The following is a 25,525-nucleotide window of genomic DNA, read 5'->3' as shown; positions in this document are numbered from 1 at the left end:
CCTGAATGCCTTTAGATTCCTAAGATATGTACTCTTTGCCAATTGAGGGAAGTGGTAAAATGTAATTTTACTTCAGGTGGCAAAAATCCTTGTGCTTATTCTAGTCGGGGTTATTGCTTTCAGACCGGCTAGGTTTTCCATGACGGCATGAACCTTCCTTGTGGATTGTACCAAACAAGGATATTAGACCACACTGTGAGCAGGACAGCACCCCTTGCTCTTGAAGATGAACTAGTAATGTCTTGTAGTAGTTGATGGGAAGGGCGCAGGTACTCTGAGGCCGATTAATGAGGCAAACATTGAGCTGATACTTAGCAGTTCAGTCACCGAGGTGAACTGAGGCCCTTCCGTCTTGTTGAGTTTCTACTTTCTTCTGGTTTTGTGCACGTGTTGTCCGCCTTCTCTCTTGGCTACTTATCCTTTTGCTATAAGCAGATATCTGCTGCCCCATGGGGCTAGATATGTGCTCTCTCATTATTCCTAATAAACTAAGCAGGGAAAACTTCGAGTTGGTTCTGGCCAGCTAGTGGACTTGTTATCCTAGAGCAGGGAGCTCCCACTGTAAACGGGTCTCACTAGGCTCTAGATGTGTACACCAGCAGTATTGTGGCAGTTGGTGGGTTGCTGTGTGTGCCCTACATTGAGTATCCAGCTATTTTTCCACTAAGTAATTGTTTGTTCCTGTGGCATTGCCACTAAACAGCAGCCAAATAGCTTTATGGGCTCCGTACAGTGGGAGAGCTAAGGTTCAGAGAGCGCACAAAGTACGTATAGCTGCAGATAAGAATAGGTCATAAAACCTTAACTTTTAAACATGTTATCAAAATAATTGTGAATGTTTAAACCATGCCAAGGTTTTAACTGCACAGTACACACCTGAGGCTTCTGAACCAACACCTCTCTGCTCCTTTCTACTCCACTCTACCAAGGCTTGTTCTGTTGTGGTCTCTGGCTCACTCTCTTACAGTGGTCTCTGCCCCACCTCCCTCTGTTGTGCTGTGGTTACCTGCTTCCTATTGCACTGGTGTCCGGCCTCCTCTCTTTCTGTGGTCGTGGGTATCCCCTCTTACTGTGTAGTCCCTGAGGCCTCCCAGAGGTTCGGTTCGGAGAAGGGGATCCATGCACACCATCTTCTAAATACTGTATTGTACTGGCCCACCCTGGTGAGGGGTTGAGGCAGGAGTGGTTAATTGTTTTTTAATCATCTGAAATCGTTGCAAAATACGAAAAAAAAAATGGCCCTGGGCCTTGGTGGCAGGGTATCCCTACCCTGCACCACCCTTATACCTTTTTAGGTTTGCATTTTTTTTTCTAGTACTTGGGACTGAGTCCTAAGATGGCTGCCATTGCATTGTTGTTGATATGGTGGCAGCCAGTCAGATCTCTGCTTGAGAACTTTCGAGTCCACGGATCCTCCCCCTTCCCCACATCACCACCTCCCCACCCCAACCCTAACTTTACAGTCTACACTAAAACTATCCAGGAAGGAGCTGAGATGGAAGAACATTTTATTTGGAAAGTTTTTTGGAAACTGGGCAAAAGGCACCAAAGTAATCAGTAAACCAAAAAATACTATAAAATACTTTGTTTTGCTAATAACTTTGGCACCGTTAAACAAATCTTCACAAAACTTTCCAAAAACATTGATCCACCTCAGCTTCTTCCTGGAAATTTTACAGTTTTTGTCAAGCGGGGCCAAGAAAAAGTTCAGGTGGGAGGGTCCCAAAACATGGTTTGCCCCAGAAATTGAATTGAATTGAAAGAAGCGTTTAAAAAAAAAAAAAAAAAAAAAAGGCTGAACAGAATTATATTAAATTTGACAGAAAGCTAGCTCTTTACTCAGAAAGTATGCCTTTTGTAATTTGGTGTATAAATGGTGGGCTGTTTTTTTATTTATTTTTTATTATTATTATTAATATTATTTTTTTAAATTAAGGTTCAAAAGATAGTGATTAAAAAAAATATATATATACGCATTATGATCAAGAGGGCTTTTTTCTCGGAAGTTGCTTTGTTACAATTGGACAGACTGATTTGGCTGACTGGCTTGCAGAAATGTTGCACCCGCCATTAAAGGAAAAGGGTACTCCATCCATGTCCTGAAGTTAAAAAAAAATAAAAAAATAAAATAAACAAGTTATGATGTGGCACGGAAGGAGTACACTGGCCCTTGTGGTGTTTCCAGAGGGACCTTGACTGGGGCCAAATTAAAGTATAAAAAATGGTGCAGCGAGTTCCACAGGACCCAGCGAAGCACCCGTGAGTTAACGTGAGACCCTGTTCCGCCCTCCTGTGTGGTCCCTCTAGAGTACAGTGTTACTGCGAGGTAAAAAAAACAAAAAAAACAAAGAAGAGGTAGATTTCCATGAGGACTTTTCTAGCAATGGGGCATAGGCCGCCCACGGGGTTTGGCTGTCTGCAGAGTTGGGTGCAGGGCCTTTCCTTGCTTTAGCTTACACCATTTTTTTTCCATCAAGATGAGTTCAGGTGTGCCACATTTTTGGCATAAAAACAAAATGTTGCTGCTCTAGTTTTTCATTAGAACACTGCAAGAAGGCAGTGGCAGAGATGCAGATAACAGAGGGGATGGGGCAGAGGTATCAGTCTGACCAACCTGGTGGGAGGGGCAGTGGCAGCACAATGATTGATGCATGGCTGACTGGTGGAGCAGTGGCAGAACAAATGACCATGAAGAGTAGGGATAAGGGGGCAGGGGCCCACTACTCGACAACGGAGGGCAGGGTGGACCCGACAGGTGTAACAAGATAAAGATGCAGGGCAGGAGAGAGGGTCAGTGGCAGCACATTGGACCATGCAGAGCAGGAGTGAGGGTGCAGGCGCATGGACTCAGACTATAGAGGGCTGGGAGGAGGTGGATGGGGCAACAAGTTAAGCACAAAGGGCAAGCAGTAGGGGCAGTGGCAACACAAGAGACAAAATACCACACAGGATAGGCGGGATGGGGAAGGGCACAGACTCTAACAACAGAGGAAAGGTGGGGAAGCAGGCTTCCCACAGAGGAAAAACCTGCAGGGGCAGCACAACAGACCATTGAAGGCAGGAAGGAGGGGGCTGTGGCACCACACAGAGAACAAAAAGGGCAGTAAGTAGTGGAGGCAGGAGAAGGGGCAGCAAGCTGACCACGTAGGGAATGCTTGCAGGGGCAGTGAGCTGTCCACAGAGAGCTGGTGAGATGGGGAGGGGCATGAAGGTGATGAACAGAGGGTAGGGTGAAGGCGGGCAGGGGCAACAACCTAACCATGTTGAGCAGGCTGGCATGAGCAGGGTCAGTACAGAGGACATGGAGGGGAAAGAGAGCATGGACCTGCACATGGAGAATGGGGGGCAAGGTATGGGGGCAGGTGTAGTAAGCTGACCATGGAGGGGAGGCTGACGTGGGCAGCAAGAAGCACAGAGGGCAGTGGTATGCACACAGAGAACTGAGTGAAAGAGGGGAGAAGGATAGGTGCAACAGGCTGACCACGGAGGGCAGGTGAAGGGGCCGGAACATGAAGATGGACGGAGACAGTGCATTGTTTGGGGAGGCAGGCGCAGGAAGCTGACTTCTAGGGGGAGGAGGACGAGGGGCACGCAGATGGAGAATGGAAGGCAGGCGGGAGAGGGTGCAGGCGCTGCAAGCTTACCATGTTGGGCAGGCTTCGGTGGGTTGGCCACCAGCAAGGCTTGGTGGGTCTGTGCCACCCCCTTTTGAGAATGGCCAAAGGCTGTTTACAGAAGGGGGTGTTGATTGAATATGTCTAAACCCTAGAAGTTCACTGAATAAAAGAAAGTTTAAAATGACAATATAGTCGGGTATGGTAATATTATCTTCCTTAACCGGTGACTTTATAATAAATTATCCCAAAAATAACATCTCACCAGTAGTCGCAGAGTTCGTACTATTTCGATGGTTCTTTGGACTAACCATACATTGGAGCAAATCATTGTTAATTCCCATTACATCTAGTGCTATGATTTCTGCGGTGCAGTTCCCCTTGATATGGAGCGCAGAACCTATCAGATACCTGGGCATCAAAACACCTAGTCCTACTGAAAGGGTTATTGGAGAGAATGAATATCAAGCCAGCAGTGATGAAAATACAAGGCAATGCTGCCACAGGGGTAGTTGTTTCCCCTTTCCATGGCAGGGAGGATTGTCATCATTAAGATTGTATTCCTGCCACAATTATTGTACCTATTTGTGAACATACTGATTCCTTTAACCCATCCTTTTCCAAAAATCTATGGACCACATTGTTGAGATTTGGTCGGGTGGGTTGGTAGCTCAGGCTGAACTGGAAATACTACTAGAGCTCGCAATATAGCACAGTAGGCTTCTAAACCTTTGAGCAGTATCACTGGGCTGCCCAAGCCAAACATGCCGGGTCCCACTCCTGCATCTTAACATATGTGAGGATATAGCAGCACTCATTCCACTAACCACCATTCTCAAAGAACCTAGAACATGACCACAGTTTAACACAGCAGCATGTGCAGTTTATACTTGACACAAATTGACCCACATAGTGAGAGTGTAAAATGTACTCTCATTGGTGCTACTACTGATGAACGGCCCAGTATTGGCCACCTGAGAACCCAAGGCCCAACAACCGCTAACACAATCAGGAATCATCAAGATGGAAGAACATTTTATAGCTGAAAAACCCATGAAGCAGGAACCATTTAAAGATAGCTTGGGGACATCTCCTCGGTACACATTTCTTTATTTTCGAATTAAATGAGAAAGCTAATAAATCAAAAACGTACTTGCTATTATTTTAGTGATTGCTAGCTATAGCCCTTTCAATAACATGAACGACAAAAAATGTGAACGAATTTCTCGCTCTGTAAAAACAAAAATAAATGGTGAATTAATTTTCAAAGGATGGTCTTGCTTGTCTGTTTCACCATGGTAGGTGCAGATATAACAGGAAGAATAATGTGTAGGCGGGCAGGGGAATAAATTAATGCAATGTATTTTAAAGTCTTTATTTTATTTTGGCAGAAAATATTATATGAATAACATAACATGCAGGGGAATCAATTTATGCAATGTATTTTAAAGTCTTTATTTTATTTTGGCAGAAAATATTATATGAATAAATAAAAGAAGGTCTGAAAATATATAAGTAAATCCACAAAAACACGAAATGCCATATTCCAAATTAAATAATTAAAAAAAGCAGTGCAGACAAGCAGGGATCCGAGATAAAAGAAGCAAGCGGGTACTCAAGCCCTTTTATAATGGTTTCAACAATATATTTTAAACCGACAAATAATGTGACTTTTTAAATACATAAAGTTCTGTTAGCAATAAGTTTAGGAAACAAGATGTTACATGATATTTAATAGATTGTTCTTCCTTTGTCTGGACACATGTATCTAATTAAAATTACGTTTTAAAAATGGGTGAAAACATTTATTCCAGACAGGTCCTTTCCAGGCCTGGGTATGATATGGAATCTGCAAACCCGCAGTAATGGACCCCCATCTTTCAAAATGAGGAGCCATCTTTAGCGTAGGCTAAAGGGAAACTGGAAGAGAATAACGACTTCTGGATTAAACCCTCTTTGTAGTGTGTTTGTACTCAGCCTTACCCATAGCAAACATGCTTGGCAGAAACAGCCTCAATGTCTATGCATTGCCTTAGTCAGAACACCGATAAAGGACCTGATCACAACTACACGCCTCAATGATCCGCGTCCTACATTTGATAATTTCAGCACTCTAGATGAGAAGGATCTGCAGAGCAGACTTGCAGCCTTTTGGAGTCGCTGTGTATCCCTTTGAGTTCCAGGAGAATCTGATGGCATTGCCTCTTTGTTTTCACTTCACACATCCGAGAATATGTGTATGCAATATCAGAAATGCGGATGCTTAATCAAAAGTCTTAGTTGTCTTTTTTTTTTTACAGTGACACTGGTGTATTATGTTGTATTATATTGTATCATTTCTATAGCGCTTCATACCCTGGTGGGTGCTGTGGAAGTGCAGTTCTGGGACAGTTGTTTTGCTACACCATAGGGCAGAGTGTGGATGGAAGGCTACGATGACCTGTGTGGAAAACTATTGTGATGTACCAACGAAATTCACTCAACACATGAGTATATTTTCAGGGTTTATTGTAAATTCGGAGATCAAGTGTCCCGCAGTGACCAGCTTCCAAGGAGACCCAGCAGCAACTGACTTTCTTTGAATGTCACATCGGGACATGAAAGAAAACATTCTTCATAGCACTCATGAGCAAAGCCCATGGTTGCCAAGCACTCGCGAGCAAAGACCATGGTTACCACAACATTGAAGAAGGCCTTTTACATATAACACATCTCCTCCTTTAATGATAACAATAAAAATTGCTATGAACAAAAAACCCATAATAAGAACCACTGAACATTGCAATGAACATACCACCCCAGAACAAAAATGAAAACCTAAACTCTTATGAAATTAGTACTCATTTCACACCATCCAACCCAATGCAGAATCTTCTACATGTTTTGGTTTATTGATGACTAACTCCTTTAGGTTTTTGTAAATTGTCAGGAAACTCTCCTTGCTCAGAATCCCGATTCTCTTCCAGACTGGTAAACTCTTTCTCTTCTTGCTCAGTAACATCTATATTCTCGTTCCCGATGACTTCCAACGCACCTCCCTCAAAATCAGGCTTACTTGCATCTTTAGCTCCATTAACAACTCTACTGGCACCACTTCTATCAACACTGCCTCCACCAAATGTCTTGCACACTCCTGTTCTCTCTTCTCACACCAACTATAGCATTTTCTGACACCATACTCCTGTTCTGAAATACTTGCACTTCACTACACTTATCTAATCTAGCTACTTTTCTTTTGCTCCACCACTTGCCCCCTTCCACTTTGACAGAATGTTTAGTCACCTGAGTAACTTGTTTCAGGAAAGAACTTAGAGCTTTTCATTTTATAAGGGCTCCTTATTTTTCCTCGTTCACCAACTTTAAAATCTACCTCTCTCACTTTTTTAAGTTCATCGTATCTGCTCTTAGCCTTGCATTTCATTGATTCAAAACTAGGCATACTCCTGTAAGGAACAGACTCCTCAACTACCCACTTAGGCGATAACTCATTAAACAAGTGTCTCCCTCTCAATAAAGCAAAAGGAGTGACACCAGTCGTAGAGTGGGGAGTGTGTTGATAACACCAAATCCTATCCCCAATCGCTTCTTGAACTGACCCTCCAACCTCAATAGCTAATTGCATAGTTTCTTTCATCATACGATTGACTCTACCATGCCATTTCCTTGAGGACTATAAAGTGCAGTGGTCGAATGTTTAATCCCCAAATTGTTCACAAATGTTTTCATATTAAGCAAGATAAACTGTACACCATTATCTGTAACTAGAAAAGCAGTAACCCTTTTGATTAGAACAACTTCCTTAAAATTTGTACTACACATGAGTTATTGGGTTTTCTCAAAAGTTTATACGACACCCACTTGGAGTGATAGTCAACAACCACCAACACAAATCTCTTCCCTTCATAAAGCCCTCCAGTCGGTCCAATAAAATCCATACCAATTTGTTCCCACAGCCATGGTGTGTTACGTGTTCCTATCGACTTCTCAGCTTGTGAACACACTCCACAACTATCAGCCATCACCTCTACATTTGTGTCAATCCCAGGCCACCAATAATAAAGACACAATTTCTTCCTAGTGCCTGTGATACCTACATGTCCCTTGTGAGCTAATTTGAGTAACCCACTCCTTAATTCAAGTGGCGGAATCAACTTAGCGCCCCTCACAACCAAATTCTTCTCCACACTCAATTCCTCTTTCACTTTAAAATATGATTTTCACTCATCCACAACTTGACCTTCTCTTGGCCATCCTCTCATAATGTTATTCTTCTGAGTTTTTAGGACTTGATCACATCCCACTTTGGGTTCCCAGCATACCCTAGAAATTACACCTTCCGATGCAACAAGACCATCAATCATACCAATCACCATCTCCCTTTCCTCTTCACCTGTTCTTACAGAATCCTAATCCTCAACCATAGGACACCTAGACAGAAAATCAGCCCTGCAATTTGCCCTCCTTGAATATGTTTTATTTTGAAATTAAAAACATGCATCTTGGACAACAATCGAATCAATCTGGGACTAGCATTACTCATCCCTTTTTCATTCCACATATAAGTTAATGGTTTATGACCAGTGACCACCAAAAACTCTCTACCCCATAAATAAGTCGAAAAATGATGGACACCCCATTAAAACTTCCTTCTCGATCCTGCTGTAATTCTTTTCAGATGCTGACAGCCTGCGAGATGCAAACGCCACCATAGTTTCCTGACCTTCATACAACTGAGTGAGCATGGCACCAATCCCTAAATTACTGGCATCTACAGTTACAACAGATGTAGCTTTATCATTGACCCCTTCGCTGCCAGGCCTTTTCCCCTCCTGTGCCGAGCATTTTTTTTGCTATTTGGGGTGGTTCGTGCTTAGGCCCTCATAACTTTGTCTCCACATAAGCTACCCATGCCAAATTTGCGTCCTTTTTTCCCAACATCCTAGGGATTCTAGAGGTACCCAGACTTTGTGGGTTTTCCTGAAGGAGACCAAGAAATTAGCCAAAATACAGTGATTTTTTTTTTTTTTTTTTTTTTAAACAAAATGCGGAAAAATGGGCGGCAGAAGAAGGCTTGTGTTTTTTTTGCTGAAAATGGCATCAACAAACGGTTTGCGGTGCTAAAATCACCATCTTTCCAGCTTTCAGGAACAGGCAGACTTGAATCGGAAAACCCAATTTTTAAACACAATTTTGGCACTTTACTGGGACATATCCCATTTTTACTAATTTGTGTGCTTTCAGCCTCCTTCCAGTCAGTGACAGAAATGGGTGTGAAACCAATGCTGGATACCAGAAAGCTAACTAAACATGTCTGAAAAGTAAACAAAATTCTGAATTCAGCAAAGGGTCATTTGTGTAGATCCTACAAGTGTTTCCTACAGAAAATAACAGCTGAAATAAAAGAATATTGATATTGAGGTGAAAAAACAGCAATTTTTCCCCACGTTTTACTCTTTAACTTTTTCCTGCAATGTCAGATTTTTGAAAGCAATATACCGTTCTGTCTGCTGGACTCTTCCGGTTGCCGGGATATATAGGGCCCTAGGTACCCAGAGCCAGTAAATGAGCTGCACCTTGCAATGGGTTTTCATTCTATACCGGGTATACAGCAGTTCATTTGCTGGAATATAAAAAGTGAAAAATAGGTATTAAGAAAACCTTTGTATTTCCAAAATGGGCACAAGATAAGGTGTTGAGAAGCAATGGTTATTTGTACATCTCTGAATTCCGGGGTCCTCATACTAGCATGTGAATTACAGGGCATTTCTCAAATAGACGTCTTTTTTACTCACTGTCTTACATTTGGAAAGAAAAAATGTAGAGAAAGACAAGGGGCAATAACACTTGTTTTGCTATTCTGTGTTCCCCCAAGTCTCCCGATAAAAATGGTACCTCACTTGTGTGGGTAGGCCTAATGCTCACGACCGGTTTCACAACATGGACACATCACATTTTTACATTGAAATCTGAGATGTTTTTGCAAAGTGCCTAGCTGTAGATTTTGGCCTCTAGGAAACCTAGCAAACCTGTGCATTTTTTAAAACTAGACACCTAGGGGAATCCAAGATGAGGTGACTTGTGGGGCTCTGACCAGGTTCCAGAATCCTTTGCAAACCTCAAAATTTGGCTAAAAAAACACTTTTTCCTCTCATTTCGGTGACAGTTGTGGAATCTGAGAGGAGCTACAAATTTCCTTTTACGCAGCGTTCCCCCAGGTCTCTCGATAAAAATGGTTCCTCACTTATGTGGGTAGGCCTAGCGCCCGCGACAGGAAATACCCCAAAACACTATGGACACATCAAAATTATCAAATACAAAACTGTTTTTTGCAGGGGGCCTGCATGTTTGGTCCTTGGCTCAGCAGCCATATAGGGAAACCTACCAAACCCAGAAAATGTCTGAAAACTAGACACCAAGGAGGTTACAAAAGTGTTGCTCCTAGAGGCATACAAGAAAGGTTGACAAAAATGAGTCATGATGGGTTATGGAGGGATATCCAATACCAAAAGAAAAGTTAAGGAGAGTTTTTGGTGGCCTGGAGTAGATGTAATGGTGGACAGATTTTGAGGCATTTTGGTATATTGTTTGCACAGAGTGATAAGAGTGCCAAACCATGCAAAGCACCTTTGGTTGCTGTGGACTTGCCTGATAGACGATAGAGAAAATTGGCTGTTGATTTTATGGGACCATTTCCTACGTTACCGGCAAAGGAATGTTATGCTATTGTCTTATTTGATTATTTTTCAAAATGGCCTGCAGTGCGTATGGTAAACCAAACCACTACTGATGTTGTGGTGGAACATTTAGAGGACGCATTTGCAAGGGAAGGAATATCTGGGATATTGGTATCTGGCAATGGTGTACAACCTATGTCAGAGAAAATTATATGGTTTCTAAAAAACCAATGGTGTGAAACATTCTCGTTTGGCTTTGTATAATCCATCTGCTAATGGTCAGGTAGAGAGGTTTTACAGGGTTATAAAGGAAGCTATACAGCTGGAACTGAAATCAAGTCTTTCTTGGAAGAAATCCAAGCATGCCTCCGTGGTATAGGACAACTCCCCACTCTGCGACTGGGAAAATGCCCTTTAAATTATTGAGGGGGAAGGAAACCATCTACTAGGTTGGTTCCATGGTGGTTGATGGAGAGGAACATCAAGACATTTGGTGTGACACCCTTTTACAAAATTCCTATATTTTAGAAATATTGTCCATAGTTTTATATATTAGTAAATGCTTGTAAGTATTAGTTTCCTACGATGTTATTGTGATAAATTGTAAAGGGGGAAGATATGGGGTAAGAGTCTTGTAGGTAGAATGTGGGTATAAAGAACATAGAAGGTCGGGATGTGAGAATTCAGGTGGCAACAGTTTGGGACCGACCAGCTTGGTTGGGACGTTGTTCTTCCTGCTCCATTGTATATCAATAAATCTTTACATATCGTTAACCAGCAGAGTGGACCAATCTGTATCTTAACAACACACTAACACTTTCTATTTTCTTTCTTTTTTTGCAGGGTCTCAGATGTCATGTCACGACAAGTAAGTCTGTATGTTTTTTAACTGTACACCTTATTCACCAACATCTTAAATTCTCCACATTGCCGCATTTGGGTTACATTATGACACATGGGCAAGGCCAGTATGATAAGTATCTGTTGATATGATGACCCTGAAGATTTCTATTTGGCTGTGGTTTCTTGTGGGGTGATGGGTGAGGGTAGGCGGGGCACGAGGAGTCCATCCGCTTCTGAAGGTGGCCAGGTGAGTGTGTATGTTTGGGCAGCCTTGTACTACAAAATGGCTAGGTTACAATACAAAAACTTTGCATTTATGTTTGTGCATGTAGGCCCTGTACCTCTTGCCATTAGCTAGGTTCTCCACCCAACTTTGTACCAGCCTCTCAGTAAGGATTCCGTTCTTGGAGAAAACTGCCACACCACAGTTCACATGCTCTGCAACGGTGCAGTGTGCACCTTGTTGGTAAATTATAAACACAATTCTCATTACCAGCAGGCAGCTTCTTAACCACTTTTGAATAATAGTGTTCCTCATTATCAGTCACAGTGCACCAGGTTGAGGTTTTTTCCATAACATCATTGATAGATCTACCTGAACTAAACCTTGTGAAATTCTTTGTAGAGGGTCTTAATGGCCACAAAGGTTGTACGTCAGTGAGCACCGCAGGAAGTTACGTAAGGCCTGCTCTTCATCGAAATAGACATCACTGACCCATTCCCACTCTCGAGGCTGTTCCCACAATAAGTCATCATCGAGGTCCAAGTCTGAGGATAAATCCAAATGCAAAAGGAAGCTGAAGAATTCCAGGTGGGCCTCACCCCAGCCTCTTCACTCTCCGTCTGAGAAGTTGTGAAGACTTCAAGGTGCCCCTAAGTTTTTAACTCCTCCTGAGGAGCCAATTCCACAACTGATCAAGATGCACCCCAAATTTATAGGTCCATTGGCGAAGCCTCAATAGATAGTAATTTAAGGAGCCCGTGCTCTGCATCTTTGGCACACGACTGGCCCCCTCTCGCATTCCTTTGGGCCTCATGGATCCCAGAGGCCTCCAGTTGTTTTACCACTGGAGGGTCTGGCTGTGGCATAGTTTGTGTTTCCTGAGCCTGCTCCAAGGGAAGTCAAAGCCCGGCACTACGATCTATGCTGGTTCCTTCTGCCTCTGTGCCAACGCCAACAGTGCTAACTCAAACACTGGAGGAGCACATAGATCCCATTGTTCTGTCTGACTCCAAACCAAATCCATCTCTGCCAAGACCACATTCTAACACATTGCCGAAGCATCCAGTTCCAATACACTCTGAAAAGACTTTGCCTTTGGCTCGGAGCTGCCCTCCATTTCTCTAACAACTGTTAGGATGAAACTCTGACCAGAACCAACCAGCTTTTGGTGATGATGAAGGTGGTGGCGGATTCCCCACCAATATGATGATAATTTGTATCTAGACCTTCAAGAAGCCAGTTAGGTGGACACGTTCCTTGATATAGGTGTAGGAGGCTGTCTCTCTATGTAGTGTACAAAAATTATGTACACTGTTCAGAGAGTCCGAGCAAACACACCTTGGTATCCAGGGGCAAAAATTGATTCCCTAATGCTCTATTTTTATGGTAGCTTGGTCGAGCAGTTAGGCTAATTCAGGAGATGTGCTAAGCATTTGTTGTACTCATAGCATAAATAAATGTGGACATACACTTGGAAGAATAACTCAAGAAGGTCGAGGTCGCAGAGGGTTAGAGACCCCTAGGGCACAGATGGTTCTCCAATGCAAGGGCCAGGGAGGCCGGGTCCAGAGCAGCTAGGACAGCCAAAAGTCGTGCGTCAAGGAGCCTCTGGAGCCAGGTGTAGGTCACTTTGAGGGTGGATTGCAGGTAAGCAGGGCCACTCTGAGTGGTGGTTTTTGGGTGCCCTGAAGTCCCTCGACTGGTGCTTGCTTCTGATCCTCAGAGAGTCCAGAGTGGACTTTTCTTCTGGGTGTCCAACATTGGGGTCCAGTACCCCGGGCTATGACACGTCTCAGACAGTGGAGGACGCTGTGTCACCAAACTTGGCACACTTGCAGGGTTTGTCCTCTGGGTCCGTTGGGTGGAATTTGGTTGGGTGACGATGGCCGGTTCGTTGGTCAGCGGCTGGTCAGTGAACTGGACTCCACTGGTTTCTTGCCTGCCGGGTGCAGGGAGTGATGACTTCACTCAGATGGAGGTTCTTGTTGATTTTTAGGAGACTGGGAGTCGTCAGGGTTTCTTAGAGTCTGTCCAATGTCCACTTGACGCCTCAGAGACAATTGCCGAGTCCTGGGTGCAACAGGCAGGGTTTGACAGCTTCTTCTGGCAACAGGATTCTGTTCTCGAGCCTTGGGTCTTCTTTGTCACTGGTCTTCTTGTGTCCGTCAAATCTGATTTTCCGGGCAACCCAGGGTTCAGAGTAGCCGTCATGTAGCTGGGTAACTCATAATGACCAGTGTCCAGCATGTGTACTCGCTATGGTTCCCCTGTACACTTACAATGCCTTAAGGTTTTGTAAAGACACAGAAGGGCCATATTTGCTCATGTAAAAACATATGTTATAGTGCACCCTGTCTTAGGGCTGCAAAACCTGCCAGAAGGGTGACTTACCTATAGTGCATGCAGTGTTAGTGGGCAGGGCACTCTTGGTGAGTACCATTTCGAGTTTGTAACTTTTGAATACTCCAGGTCATGCATTTGCACTCGCAGAGTGGCACAATTGGTGCTGCAGCTCTTCAGTACCCAGGCACTACGTACCAGGGGTACCATTTACTAGGGACTTAGAAGTGTGGCTGAACTGCCAAACATAGTACAGTTTGGGGGGAAAGAGATATGGCCCTTGGAACCTGGTTAGAAGGGCCCCAGGGCACTTACAGTTCTAAATCACATCATTTTGCAGACAAAAGTAAGGGGCTAACCATTCAAAAGTGGCATCTCTCACAATAAGGCTGGACTCTAACCTTGGCCCTTCCCTGGAAGAGTCCGCTTCATTCTCTGTGGTCATCAGAGGAGCAGCTGAAGTCCTAGATTTGCGGTTTACTTCATCTGAAGACCAACATCCTTACAAAGACCTCTTCTGAACCTCTACTGCCAGACAAGGAAGCCATGACTGACACTCTGATGGTAATTTGGGCTTAACCTTGCTTTTGCCCACCCATGGACAGGTAACATGTTGTCACAGACCCATTCCAGGTGACCCAGCCTTCCTGAAACAGTACCTTACTCCTGACAGCCTGCTTGGAGAGGCAGCCACTAACTAGGTTAGCCCCAACAGCTAGATCCCCAGACAGAGAGTCAAAAAGAATTTAGATGTTTGAGAAGAGAAGGGCTTCTGCAGCCAGCCTCACCCTTGGGTCAGTCAGCATCAGCTGTTTACTGGGAAGATGCTCCATACACTATGGAAGATGTTGCTGCGACCTTGCCAGCAGACCCAGAGGATTTCTGCGCCAATTGTACACAGACTATTTGAGATGGCAGGGATGCAGCCAAGTATGTCATATAGTCATGCCAGTCAGCACTAGTGTGGTGCTCCACTGTCTCACATGTATGAGATCCACAGGCTTTTCAGACATTGTACAAGCATCGCTCATGGATATGCATTTTGACAGGTCTCACATTTTGTGGCGACAAGGTAGACTCTGTCCTCAAGCGCATCAAAGATAACAGAGTCACTGCAGTCTCCTTTGGTCTCTCCACACCCACACGGCAGTATCCATAACCATTTTGCCGCATCTCAGGCATTTCTGAGAGTTTTATTTACAGGCAGTGCACCTAACAGGCTTACCCCAGCACTTTTGGGGTCAGGGTAGGGGATCTAGCAGACAATGCCCAGTCTCGTAGCAAACCTCCCAGTCCATAAATGGCAAGACAAAACATCCTATAGATCGGTCCTGCAGCTATTACAGCAAGAACTAAGCCCTGCTGTTTTTTCACCCCTCAGCATCTTGCACCCACATCAGAGAAAACTATTTGTCCATTTTGCTGCAGGACGTTCACAACCTTTTGGAGAAAGGAGCCATAGAGCAGGTCCATGTGAATTGCAACTACACCTGGAGGTGTTGCAGGAGCGTCTTCCAGCAATGGGGAGAACCTTGTCTGGATCTTTTTGCCTCTATCGAGAACAAAGTGTTAACACTTTTGCAAGTTGGAGTTCCCAAGAAGACTTTCTCTTGGAGACTCATCCTAGCTCGAGTGGCGCATGTGATTCATATGCCTCTCCTACCCTGAGTTCTGAAGCTCAGGAATGACTGAGCCCAATGCATCCTACTCGTTCTGGATTGATCATAAGAGTGTGGTAACTAGAACGTTGGAGCATTAGCATCTGTCCTCCATTCAGGCTGCCATTTTTGGGAGGATCTTTTGTTTCAGCAGTAGGGCAGGGTCTTGCACCTGCACATTCTCCAAGTATAGTGACTGCATTCAATCTACCTTCCAAAGTAGTGACTCATCCTGGTGGCAAAGTGATTTTCTACAAAATGTATTGATGCTGGGACAATACTTGGAATGGCACCTGTAATATGCACCCATTGCAAGTAAACTGTTTATTTTGTCTTTGGTTAGCAAGGACTTGCGGTGTACACTGTTCGATTGGTCCTTTCAACCTTTTTTTGTTTACTGGACCTTGTTCAGATCACCTGTGATGCATTTTTTCCAAAGGTATAGTCCACATGCTTCCTCCTAAATCTTGCGTGATGCCACAGTGGTATTTTAATTGAGTCCTTAATTTCCTTATGTGTACCCCTTTTCAGCCATTGCACAGCCAGCAGTCCCAGAGGATGTCTTCTGACTCTGAAAACGGTCTTTCTCATTGTGATCACTTTATCTCTTCACATGAGTGACCTTCAAACTTTGGCAGTCCAGCCACCCAACACCACCATCTTTTTAGACAAATTGGTGCTGAGTACTAGAACGGCCTTTCTACTGAAAGTTATGACCCCCCTCTAATGTCGGGCAGACCACGTCTCTTCTGAAGTTCTTTGCCCCACCTCACCCCTCGCTTCACCACTTGGACCACAATAGAGCACTCCACTTTCACGTCAAGCATAACGAAAACCATAGAGTGGACGATAAAGTCTTTGTGGAGTTCTCTTGGGTTAAAGAGAGGAAGAACAATGCAGAAGAGGACCTTATAAAAGGGGATTGTGCTATGCATCAAGATCTTCTTCCTGTTGATCTAGAAGTAGTCTCTTGAAGGATTGAGGGCCGACTCTACCAGTGCTAAGGCTGCTACCACTGCACTAGCATGTGGACTGCTTGTCCTGGATATTTGTCAGGCTGTTACACAGGCATCAATGCACACTTTCACAAAGCATTATTGCTTTCAAAGCCATGTCTGGTGGGAACGGCTTCATGGCTGTTCCTGTAGTAGCTTTTGGTCGGAGTTATTCCATAGATCAACTGTGGGGCGGTTCTTCTTTGGTATCTACTCTAAAAGTGAGGAATCTGGCAATAGAAGTATCCATCAGAAGAACAAGTTACTTATCTTCAACAACTATCTTCCTGATAGATACGCTATCTAATCGCAGATTCCTTAATAACCTCACACCTTCCCGTTCTGTAGAATGGACTCTTCCCATCTAAAAAGGTCCCAAATTAAAGATCAGCACACTTGGACAAACAATTGTTTTTTTTAAGCTGTGCGATTGAGGGCGCAGACGGTAGCAAGAAAGGAACTGAAATCATGGCATTTGGGATGCACCTGTACACAACTGTAGCTGTCACTTTCAGGGCGAAGGGGAGTCAAAATGGAGCCGCATAACATCATCTATTGGAGCGTAGGGGCTATACTAAAAATCTTTGAGATTTGGACCTGCACCTGGGGATATTTTAAAGGTGAGGAATCTGTGATTAAGTAGAGTATCCACCATAAAGAGAGCTACTGCTGAGCAATAACTGGTTCATCACATACTAGGACTCTGGGCAGCTAGGTGCTTCACTCTTCCCGTGGCTTCACACAAAGGCTAAACTAAACAGCTCTACTGGCACATGGATTTCTTCCACTATCCCTCAGCACACTCTCTGCAGGTTTTTAGCTGTTGCACATGCAGAGTTCTCCTCGCACAATGTTGTACAACCCTACGGTGACTTAGCTGAGGCATTTTAGCACCTGCAGGCTGTCATGGACCCTCCCATTTACCATTGTCCTGGCACCTAGATTCACCTTTTCATCTATCCAAAAATCAAGAACTCTTCCTGAGACATGGAACGTAGCATGAAAAGGTCTGACAAATATCTCCATGTCAGGTCTTTAAATTCTATGAATATAGAGCACAGTCTCGGACTCCTCCTGCTTTCTATAATGTGGTGTTGTATCTTCACTACTGTTTATTGACTTCACACTGTTGTCTAGTGTGCCATTTGTCCTGTCAGTTTCTGGAATCTCATGAAGATAACCATCCTTGAGTGTGTACTCAGGCAAACTTTCTATTAATGAATTCAGCTGACATGAATACAGCTTTCAGTGGCCCCAAATATGCCACTGAAATTGCTGTTTGCCTTGACTGAGTGCCAGAGTTTTATTAACTTTTCTGCCTTGCTTTCCTTTTCAGGGAGAACTTGTTTTAATTTTAGAGAATAATTGTCAGATACTCACTTTAGCAACTTCTCAGATGGCAAGTGTCCACCTTCCTCAAAGGTCGGTTTATAATTGACATGTGTGTCTGAACACCTCTTTTTCCCTATGGCTGAAATGAAGTCTTGAGTAGTTCAAAGGACTTAAAAGAGGCCTTCAGAAACAAGTTGCCCATCTTTGTTCACCTAGCTTCTTGCCAGTTCTTAAATTCCTTTCTCTCCAGGCCTGGTGTGAATCTGGAATAACCCAACAGTGGGATGAATGGAGGAGAAAAGTTTTCAACCCATATTTCATTCCAACTCTGACCTACCACCCACCTCCTCCACCACGACCAGGTGATACCCCATTTGTGCAGCGACTCTCACCTTTTCCCCTCTGCGGTGTAATTGGAACAGATGTGCTGTGAGCATGTGAGGTATTGTTGATCCAGAAGTAATGGGATAGCCTGAAATTAGAAAAGTACAGCTCTAGTACCACCATCTTAATGGAAGCAGTACTCCCCAGCCATGATGGTGAGTGTTATGCAACTGTTAGGGATCCCTATAGATTTCCTGTAACAGGGGCTTGAAGTTTTCAGAGATGAGGTTGGATACTGAGGGCATGATTTAAACGCCAAGATAGTCAACTTGAGTGGCAAATCAGTTCCATCCATGTCATCTTTTCCAGTGTGACATTGATGCTCAGTGCATCAGATGTGCCATGTTAGCTTGAACATTGACATGGGGCAAAATCATTAAAGTTTTTGTGAGCTGTGGTTGCAGAGAGGAAAAAGACCAACATATCAATCATAAATAGGGTCAGTTTGAGCTCTTCTATCCCTACTTTGACCAGATACATCAGCTGCCTTATTCACCTGCTATGGTAGGGGCTGACGATCTACTGCGAACAGCAAGAGGGGGAAGGGTGGTATCCCTGCTAATTCACCGATTATCATTATCTTGGGTGAGCCACAACCATTAATTCTCTCCATAGCAAATGGACCTGCATACTTAGCTAGCTCCAAATTGAGGAAGTGAGGGATAAAGCCTCTTGACTTCAAGATTTCGATGAGCCACCTGCCCTCTACCATGTCAAAAGCTTGCTTGCTGTCTAGTGAGGGTGGCACTACCCTCTTCAGTTGTTTGTGGACTTATATTAGATGCCACACATTCTTACTATTGTCTCCCACTTGTATTAAGGTGTTTGAGGCCAAGTCTAAAGTGGTGCATTTGGTTCAGGAACTTCACCTCCCTTCAAACCCAATGGTATTCTCTCTGCCTTTTTTTCTGTCTTAATGCTTTTCTTTATTTCTCTTTCCTGCCAAACATATTGGGTTTCCGGTCTGTCTTAGGCATTTGAAGACTGGTCGTATGGTGATTTGTTGGCGTTCTTGGATGTTTGTATGTCATCCATTGCTACAGCAGTTTGTGTCTGAGCACTGGATCCCCAGTGAGCTTCTTCTTGTCTTTGTGTAAAGCTCCTGATCACATCGCGCCTCATTAACTCAGCGATTTGGTTCTTGGACACTGACCTGTGTGCAGCAACATTGCATTTATTTGATTGTCTAAGATGAAGAACCTTTGTTTGTCATCAGGTAGCTGCTTACACATCAGCTGGTTACAACCCTATAACTTGACTCCTTCGGCACCAAGCTTCCTCAGTGTTAACCTCGACTTCATCCAAGATGAGAAGGGTCAACTGTTTCCCGCACTGAAGATTGAGTGGATGATTGCCACCGACGGTAAGACTCTAAAGATGGGCGCTAAGAGTGACTTCTCAAAAATTCTTGGTTTATTGAATGCTAGACTTATTACAAAGTATCTTTCTTTCCTTTTCTGTTTCTGTACTGAGAAGCAGGGCTCAGAGCTTCTCTACTCCCTAACACCAGTGACACCTAGAAGGAAATTCCCTAAGTCACAATGAGGAACTCTGTAGGCTTTCTGTGGTTTCCGTGATTCAAACAGCAAACACGGAATGTATAAGGGCATGGCTTCCTTCGTTACTTTTTATCCAGAGCATTTAGGGACATCTTTTAAGAAAACTCTACTGTACAACAGACCAAGCTGGAAATGTCACCATGGGCCCAATCCTAAACCATAAAACATATTGTCCATTTGTTTTCGATGTGCTCTGTCATTTACTCCAATCTTCATTGTGTGTATGTGGGCCTTTCGACAAAATTCTGCATTTGCTAAAAGTATACTTATTTTTCTAATTCGTTTATTCATATTTTTTAATTTTCTCTACCCTCTTTCTTATCGCACCACCAGCCAGCATCTTGTTTCTGCAGGGAGCACAGGTCCTGGTATTGCAGATGGACAATAAGCAAGTCTGTGCCGATTTCAACTTTGAAAATTATTTGGAGCATCAGCGCCGCCCGGATGGCGAGAAGGTAGGCGAGGAGAGAAAATGGTGCTCATTTGATGTATTTGAAAATATCAAGCCAGTGTCTTCTGTGTTACATTGCTGATTGAAATCTCAGTCAATAATTCGAGAATTTATCCACGCTGTCTGTATTTTTTGTTGGTTTGCAATAAAAGTTCAGTGATGTCATGTATGGATTGTTTCCACTTCCCTCTTTTTATGGTGTGTTCTAGATAAAGAGAAGACAAATAATTCCATTAAATCTTTCCTGTGCCATAATTTTTTATTTCAAGAAAAAAGGCCCTGATCCTTATGGTCCATGCCGAGATGATGGCTGCAGAGTGAAATTGGCAACATCCCCCAAGTGTGTGCGAAGATTAAAATGGCACTAGTCCCCATAGTCTGCGTGAACACGAAAATGGCCGTATTCCCCGGGTAACTGTAATGGTGGTAACTATAAGATAGCTCTCAGTGAGTTCAATAGTATGAGGGATGAAGCCTCACATTTGAAAGGTGGAAGTTGCATTGTCATGACAGGCTGAGCGAGTGTAGGGAGAAAATAATGGCACACTGCATTATATACGAGTGTTAAAATTGCTGAGTGTCTCGGGCGAGTGTGGGGCTTCAAGTGGTGCTCTTTTCCTGCTAGGTGTGGTCTTCAAGGTTAGTATGTCGTGGCTTCTTTCCACTTCCATCACAAAAAGTCAATTTCAACTTTTTGGTAATACACAACTTTTATCTTATCTGTCAACTTGTTGGCTTGTGAATTGAGGTGAAGTACTATATTCAGTAGGGTGATCCCTCCCTAACTTTTGGATGTAGAAGCAACCGTTTTAGCAGTGTGACACAAATTTGCAAAGATAGTGTGACCCATCTGCTTAGGCATGTTGCTTTTTATGTGGGTGCATATAATTGAAAAGAGGGTGGCACTCCCCAAAGGACAGTGAATCAGCGTATATGTTTTGTTGAAGGCTATTAAATAGGAGACATGAAACACACTTTTTACTTGGAATGCGCACTTATTTTTCAAAATTGTCAAAAGGCATGTATTTAAAAATGTTTAAAGTTTACCGGAAAACTTTGTAATGTGAAAACATACCAGTTAACTTTTTAATATGTACTGCCAACTTTAGTACTTGGGGTGTGGTTAATCTAAGTCTCCGTGTTTGCTGCATGGGCAGTGGTGAAAAAAATCGTTTGAGCAATCTGCATAAGAAAATAAGTATGAGCAAAGGTGGTAGGTCTTTTAGTTTAATGTTAATGCTGTAATGCATTGAGAAAGCGGCATTAGCCCATAAAGCTAGACTCATCCAAGAAACGAAAACAGAACTGTATTGAAGGGTTCATTGCCTTCAATAGTGTCCATTTTGTTTCGATGTGAAAAATTAGGTTGGATAGGGTAATGTTGACTTTTAATTTTGAAATATTAGGTCACCTGATCGCAAACGGCGCTAAAGTTTAGTGAGCTCGAGATGACCACCTTGGGGCTCAATCCTCGACATGTCAAGAACAAAGACCTATGGGTGGTCATGAGACGTAATTGACAAAGTCTGAAACCAGTGGCTGAAAGAATATGGATGAAAACACCCAGCAGTCTAGGGAGGGGGACCCGAAGCCCATTGTAGGTGGATTAAAAAAATAGGTTTGTTGGACTGCTGTGTTGTCAAAATCCAGACCAGAAAAGTACTGGTGAATCACTGGCAAATCTCCCAAAAAAGAGGAGTTTGTGTTTGTTGTTAAATTGATCTGTTTAAACCATAAGCGAGCCAGTTATATAAAGTGCAACGCATGCCCAAGGGTGCCTTGATGCTGGCATGTGCAAGGTAAGCGAGAAAGACACTCCCCTCACCCTCCCTCCCCATGAAAGAATTTGTTATATTTGGAAAATACTCACAGTTTTAAATGCAGCGGGACGAAGGGCCTGTATTATGCTGAGCTTTATGGGCCATACAGAGTGTCTTAAAAGCAACTAGCTTTTATTCGGCATCTAATTTAGCTCCTCTAGCTTGTGAGAAACTGATTTAAATTTGGGTACTCTCATAACAGGATGAGCAGCTGCATTCTGTTATATTTGCTGTTTGTTCATAAAGCGTTAATGAATGGCTAAATAGAGGGCATTGCAATAATCCAGCCTGGAGAGTACCAGTGCTGTGAACACTGACTTCTGCAGATCAAAAGAAATAAAAGTAATAATCTTCCTTGGCATTGTTAAAAAGCAAAAGCAGGAGGAAGAGATTGTTGATCTGATCAGAGAATGCAAGATTAGTGTCAAAGATCACTCTCAAATTCCTAGCTTTTGGAACAGGAGCAGGAAGGGGGCCCAAATGTGGCGGCCACCAAGAAGAGTCCGAAAAGAAGATGTATTTTATTAAAAGCAGTACCTCGGATTCATCCGAATTCAATTTGAGGGAGTTATGTCTCCTCCAACAGACATATTAGCTTAAGCAACTCTTGAAGCGTTGCGAAAAATCTTCACCGTCCCTGGAAGTTGACACCACAATTTGGGTCTCATCAGCATAAACAATAATTGAAAAGCCAAAGGAGCGGATCAGCCTGGATAAAGGGGAAGGAAATACAGGCTCGACATCATACACTAAAAATACGTTTCTGATGGTTTGTTCTTCCCACAGATTCCTCATCTTTGAATGTTCCAGGGAAGGCCCTGCTTCACCTGAGCTGAACAGTTGACAAACCAGCTATTCCTCTCATAACATTTTACCTGTGTCTTTGCGCCTCTTTGATTAGGTTGTCTTTGTCGTAATTATCGACTTTCAGACCCCTGGCGTTCCACAGATATATTTGGACTGGCACTGCGTATGCGGAGTCCAGCACACTGAAAGTTCTTGGAGAATTTTGAACTTTATTGTGATTTGTATATTTGATGTTTAAAATTGATCACGACCTCACATGAACTTACCTTTTAAAGACTATAGTTTTGAGGCTGTGTCTAATTATATGTTGTCACTGGGTTTGAGAAAACTATTTTTAATGAACTGAATGGAGAACAACAACTACAGTGTGTAGTCTCAATTTCTGCTTGATTTGAAACTTTCACTGAAGTACAAGGGATCGGTAAATTAGTTTCAGTGCATTCTGGGATATGTATGACTGTGAACTATTAGTCATATGGCAGCCTCAATATATAACACGCAGGTATCTGATTGTGCAAACCTCGCTCACCTGTGATCAAGGCTCATTGTAGAGCTGAAACGTGTGCTCTGCCACTGTTGATTTGAGGAATAAAATGCTTAGTATTCTGAAACTGGGCTTCAGCATTCTTCTTGATTTGTGATGTCTTTTCAACTGGGTGTTGCATCCCTATTTATTTGAGGCCGCCCTGTGGGGTTGGGGGCTCCCACCTGGGATACTGTTGTTTGAAGATGCGCATATATATATATATATATGTTCGGTGGCATGTGTAGCTGCAGATACACATGTTGTGCATAGTCCGCCGTCTGGTGTTGGGTCGGAGTGTTACAAGTTGTTTTTCTTCGAAGAAGTCTTTTCGAGTCACGAGACCGAGGGACTCCTCCTCCTTTGTTCCATTGCGCATGGGCGTCGACTCCATGTTAGATTGTTTTTTTTCCGCCATCGGGTTCGGACGTGTTCCTTTTCGCTCCGGGTTTCGGGACGGAAAGATAGTCATAACTTCGGAAAACTACGTCGGTATTGTTTCGTTCGGTATCGGGTTAGAATAGAATCGACACCGAATCGTGAAGAGCTCCGGTAGCCCTTCGGGGTAATTTCGATCCCCCGTCGGGGCCTGGTCGGCCCGACCGCGTGTAAGATCAACACTGATGGAACGGACCCCGTTCCGATTCTGTCCTAAATGCCACAATAAATTTCCATATACAGACCAACATTTGGTCTGTAACTTGTGCCTGTCGCCCGAGCACAAGGAAGAGACGTGTGAGGCCTGTCGTGCGTTTCGGTCCCGAAAAACGCTCCGTGACCGGCGAGCCAGAAGATTACAGATGGCGGCCACGCCGACAGGACAACGAGGGTTCGAGGAACAAGGAGAAGAAGAGGAAGCCTTCTCCATTCATGAATCGGACTCGGACGGATTCGACGTCGAAGAAACCGTGAGTAAGACGTCGAAGCAAGCACCACACAAGAAAACAAACAAGGCCCAGGGGATGCCACTGCCAACAGGCCATGGCTCAACCCATAAAGTAGGTGACCGACCATCGGCACCGAAAAAGGCCGAACCGGTGCCGAGATCGTCCGACTCGGGTCGAGACACAGGCACGCAGCAATCTCGGGACCGAGACATTGCTGCCGAAAAAGATCGACGCCGAGACAGCGGAACCGAAGCTGCTCGACGCAGAGACAGCGGCACCGAGGAGGATCGACGCCGAGAAGGCTCGACTCTGAAAAAGAGGAAATTCTCCTCGGAGCCGAAAACAAGCAAAGACACAGTTTCGGTGCCAAAACGACCGGCAACCGAACCGACTGCCAGCTCGTATTCAGAGGAACAATCACTGTCCTCTCAAATGCGCAAGCACAGATTTGAGGAAGAGTTGCAGACCACTGACGTGGACCACACACAAAAGAGGATCTTCATACAAAGTGGGACAGGGAAAATCAGCACCCTTCCCCCAATCAGGAGAAAAAGGAGACTCGAGTTCCAAACACAGGAACAAACACCACAAACAAAAGTGGTTAAAAAGGTAACCCCGCCACCCTCTCCTCCACCTGTAACTCATGTATCACCGGCACAGACTCCGTCACATTCACCGGCTCATACCACCATGAGCCAAGATGACCAAGACGCTTGGGACCTATACGACGCCCCAGTATCAGACAATAGTCCTGAGTCGTACCCTACCAAGCCCTCACCACCTGAGGACAGCACAGCGTATGCACAGGTGGTAGCTAGGGCAGCAGAGTTCCATAACGTGTCGTTACACGCAGAACCTGTCGAGGATGACTTCCTTTTCAACACCCTCTCTTCCACCCATAGCACCTACCAAAGCCTGCCTATGCTTCCAGGAATGCTAAGGCACGCAAAGCAGATCTTCAAAGAACCTGTCAAGAGTAGAGCGATAACTGCAAGGGTGGAGAAAAAATATAAAGCACCGCCCACGGACCCTACTTTTATCACCTCACAGCTGCCACCAGATTCAGTCATGGTAGGGGCAGCTCGCAAGAGAGCCAACTCGCACACATCAGGCGAGGCACCACCTCCGGATAAGGAGAGCCGCAAGTTTGACGCGGCTGGGAAAAGGGTTGCAGTACAAGCTGCAAACCAGTGGCGCATCGCCAACTCTCAGGCGCTCCTAGCACGATATGATAGAGCCCATTGGGACGAGATGCAGCATCTCATCGAGCATCTACCCAAGGAATTTCAGAAACGGGCAAAACAAGTGGTTGAGGAGGGACAAAACATCTCCAATAACCAAATACGCTCCTCTATGGACGCAGCGGACACAGCTACAAGAACAATAAATACCGCAGTAACCATAAGAAGGCACGC

At 44.1% G+C, this 25,525-nt stretch overlaps 1 protein-coding gene across 1 annotated transcript in view; it reads left to right on the top strand.

Moving 5' to 3' along the window:
• The window catches only part of IL17RA (interleukin 17 receptor A), a 98,162-nt gene that overhangs the window by 21,055 nt on the left and 51,582 nt on the right, over positions 1-25,525 (top strand). Inside the window, exons 2-4 of the mRNA XM_069228073.1 lie at positions 11,132-11,156; positions 19,280-19,426; positions 19,956-20,077. Of these exons, the coding sequence (XP_069084174.1) occupies positions 11,132-11,156; positions 19,280-19,426; positions 19,956-20,077 (294 nt within the window). The remainder of the gene's footprint in view (positions 1-11,131; positions 11,157-19,279; positions 19,427-19,955; positions 20,078-25,525) is intronic.

Source organism: Pleurodeles waltl, chromosome 4_1, assembly GCF_031143425.1.
Source record: "Pleurodeles waltl isolate 20211129_DDA chromosome 4_1, aPleWal1.hap1.20221129, whole genome shotgun sequence".
In the NCBI taxonomy this organism is placed as follows: domain Eukaryota; kingdom Metazoa; phylum Chordata; class Amphibia; order Caudata; family Salamandridae; genus Pleurodeles; species Pleurodeles waltl.
The sequence above is the reverse complement of the archived record's forward strand: the minus strand, read 5'-3'. Positions and strand labels throughout refer to the sequence as shown.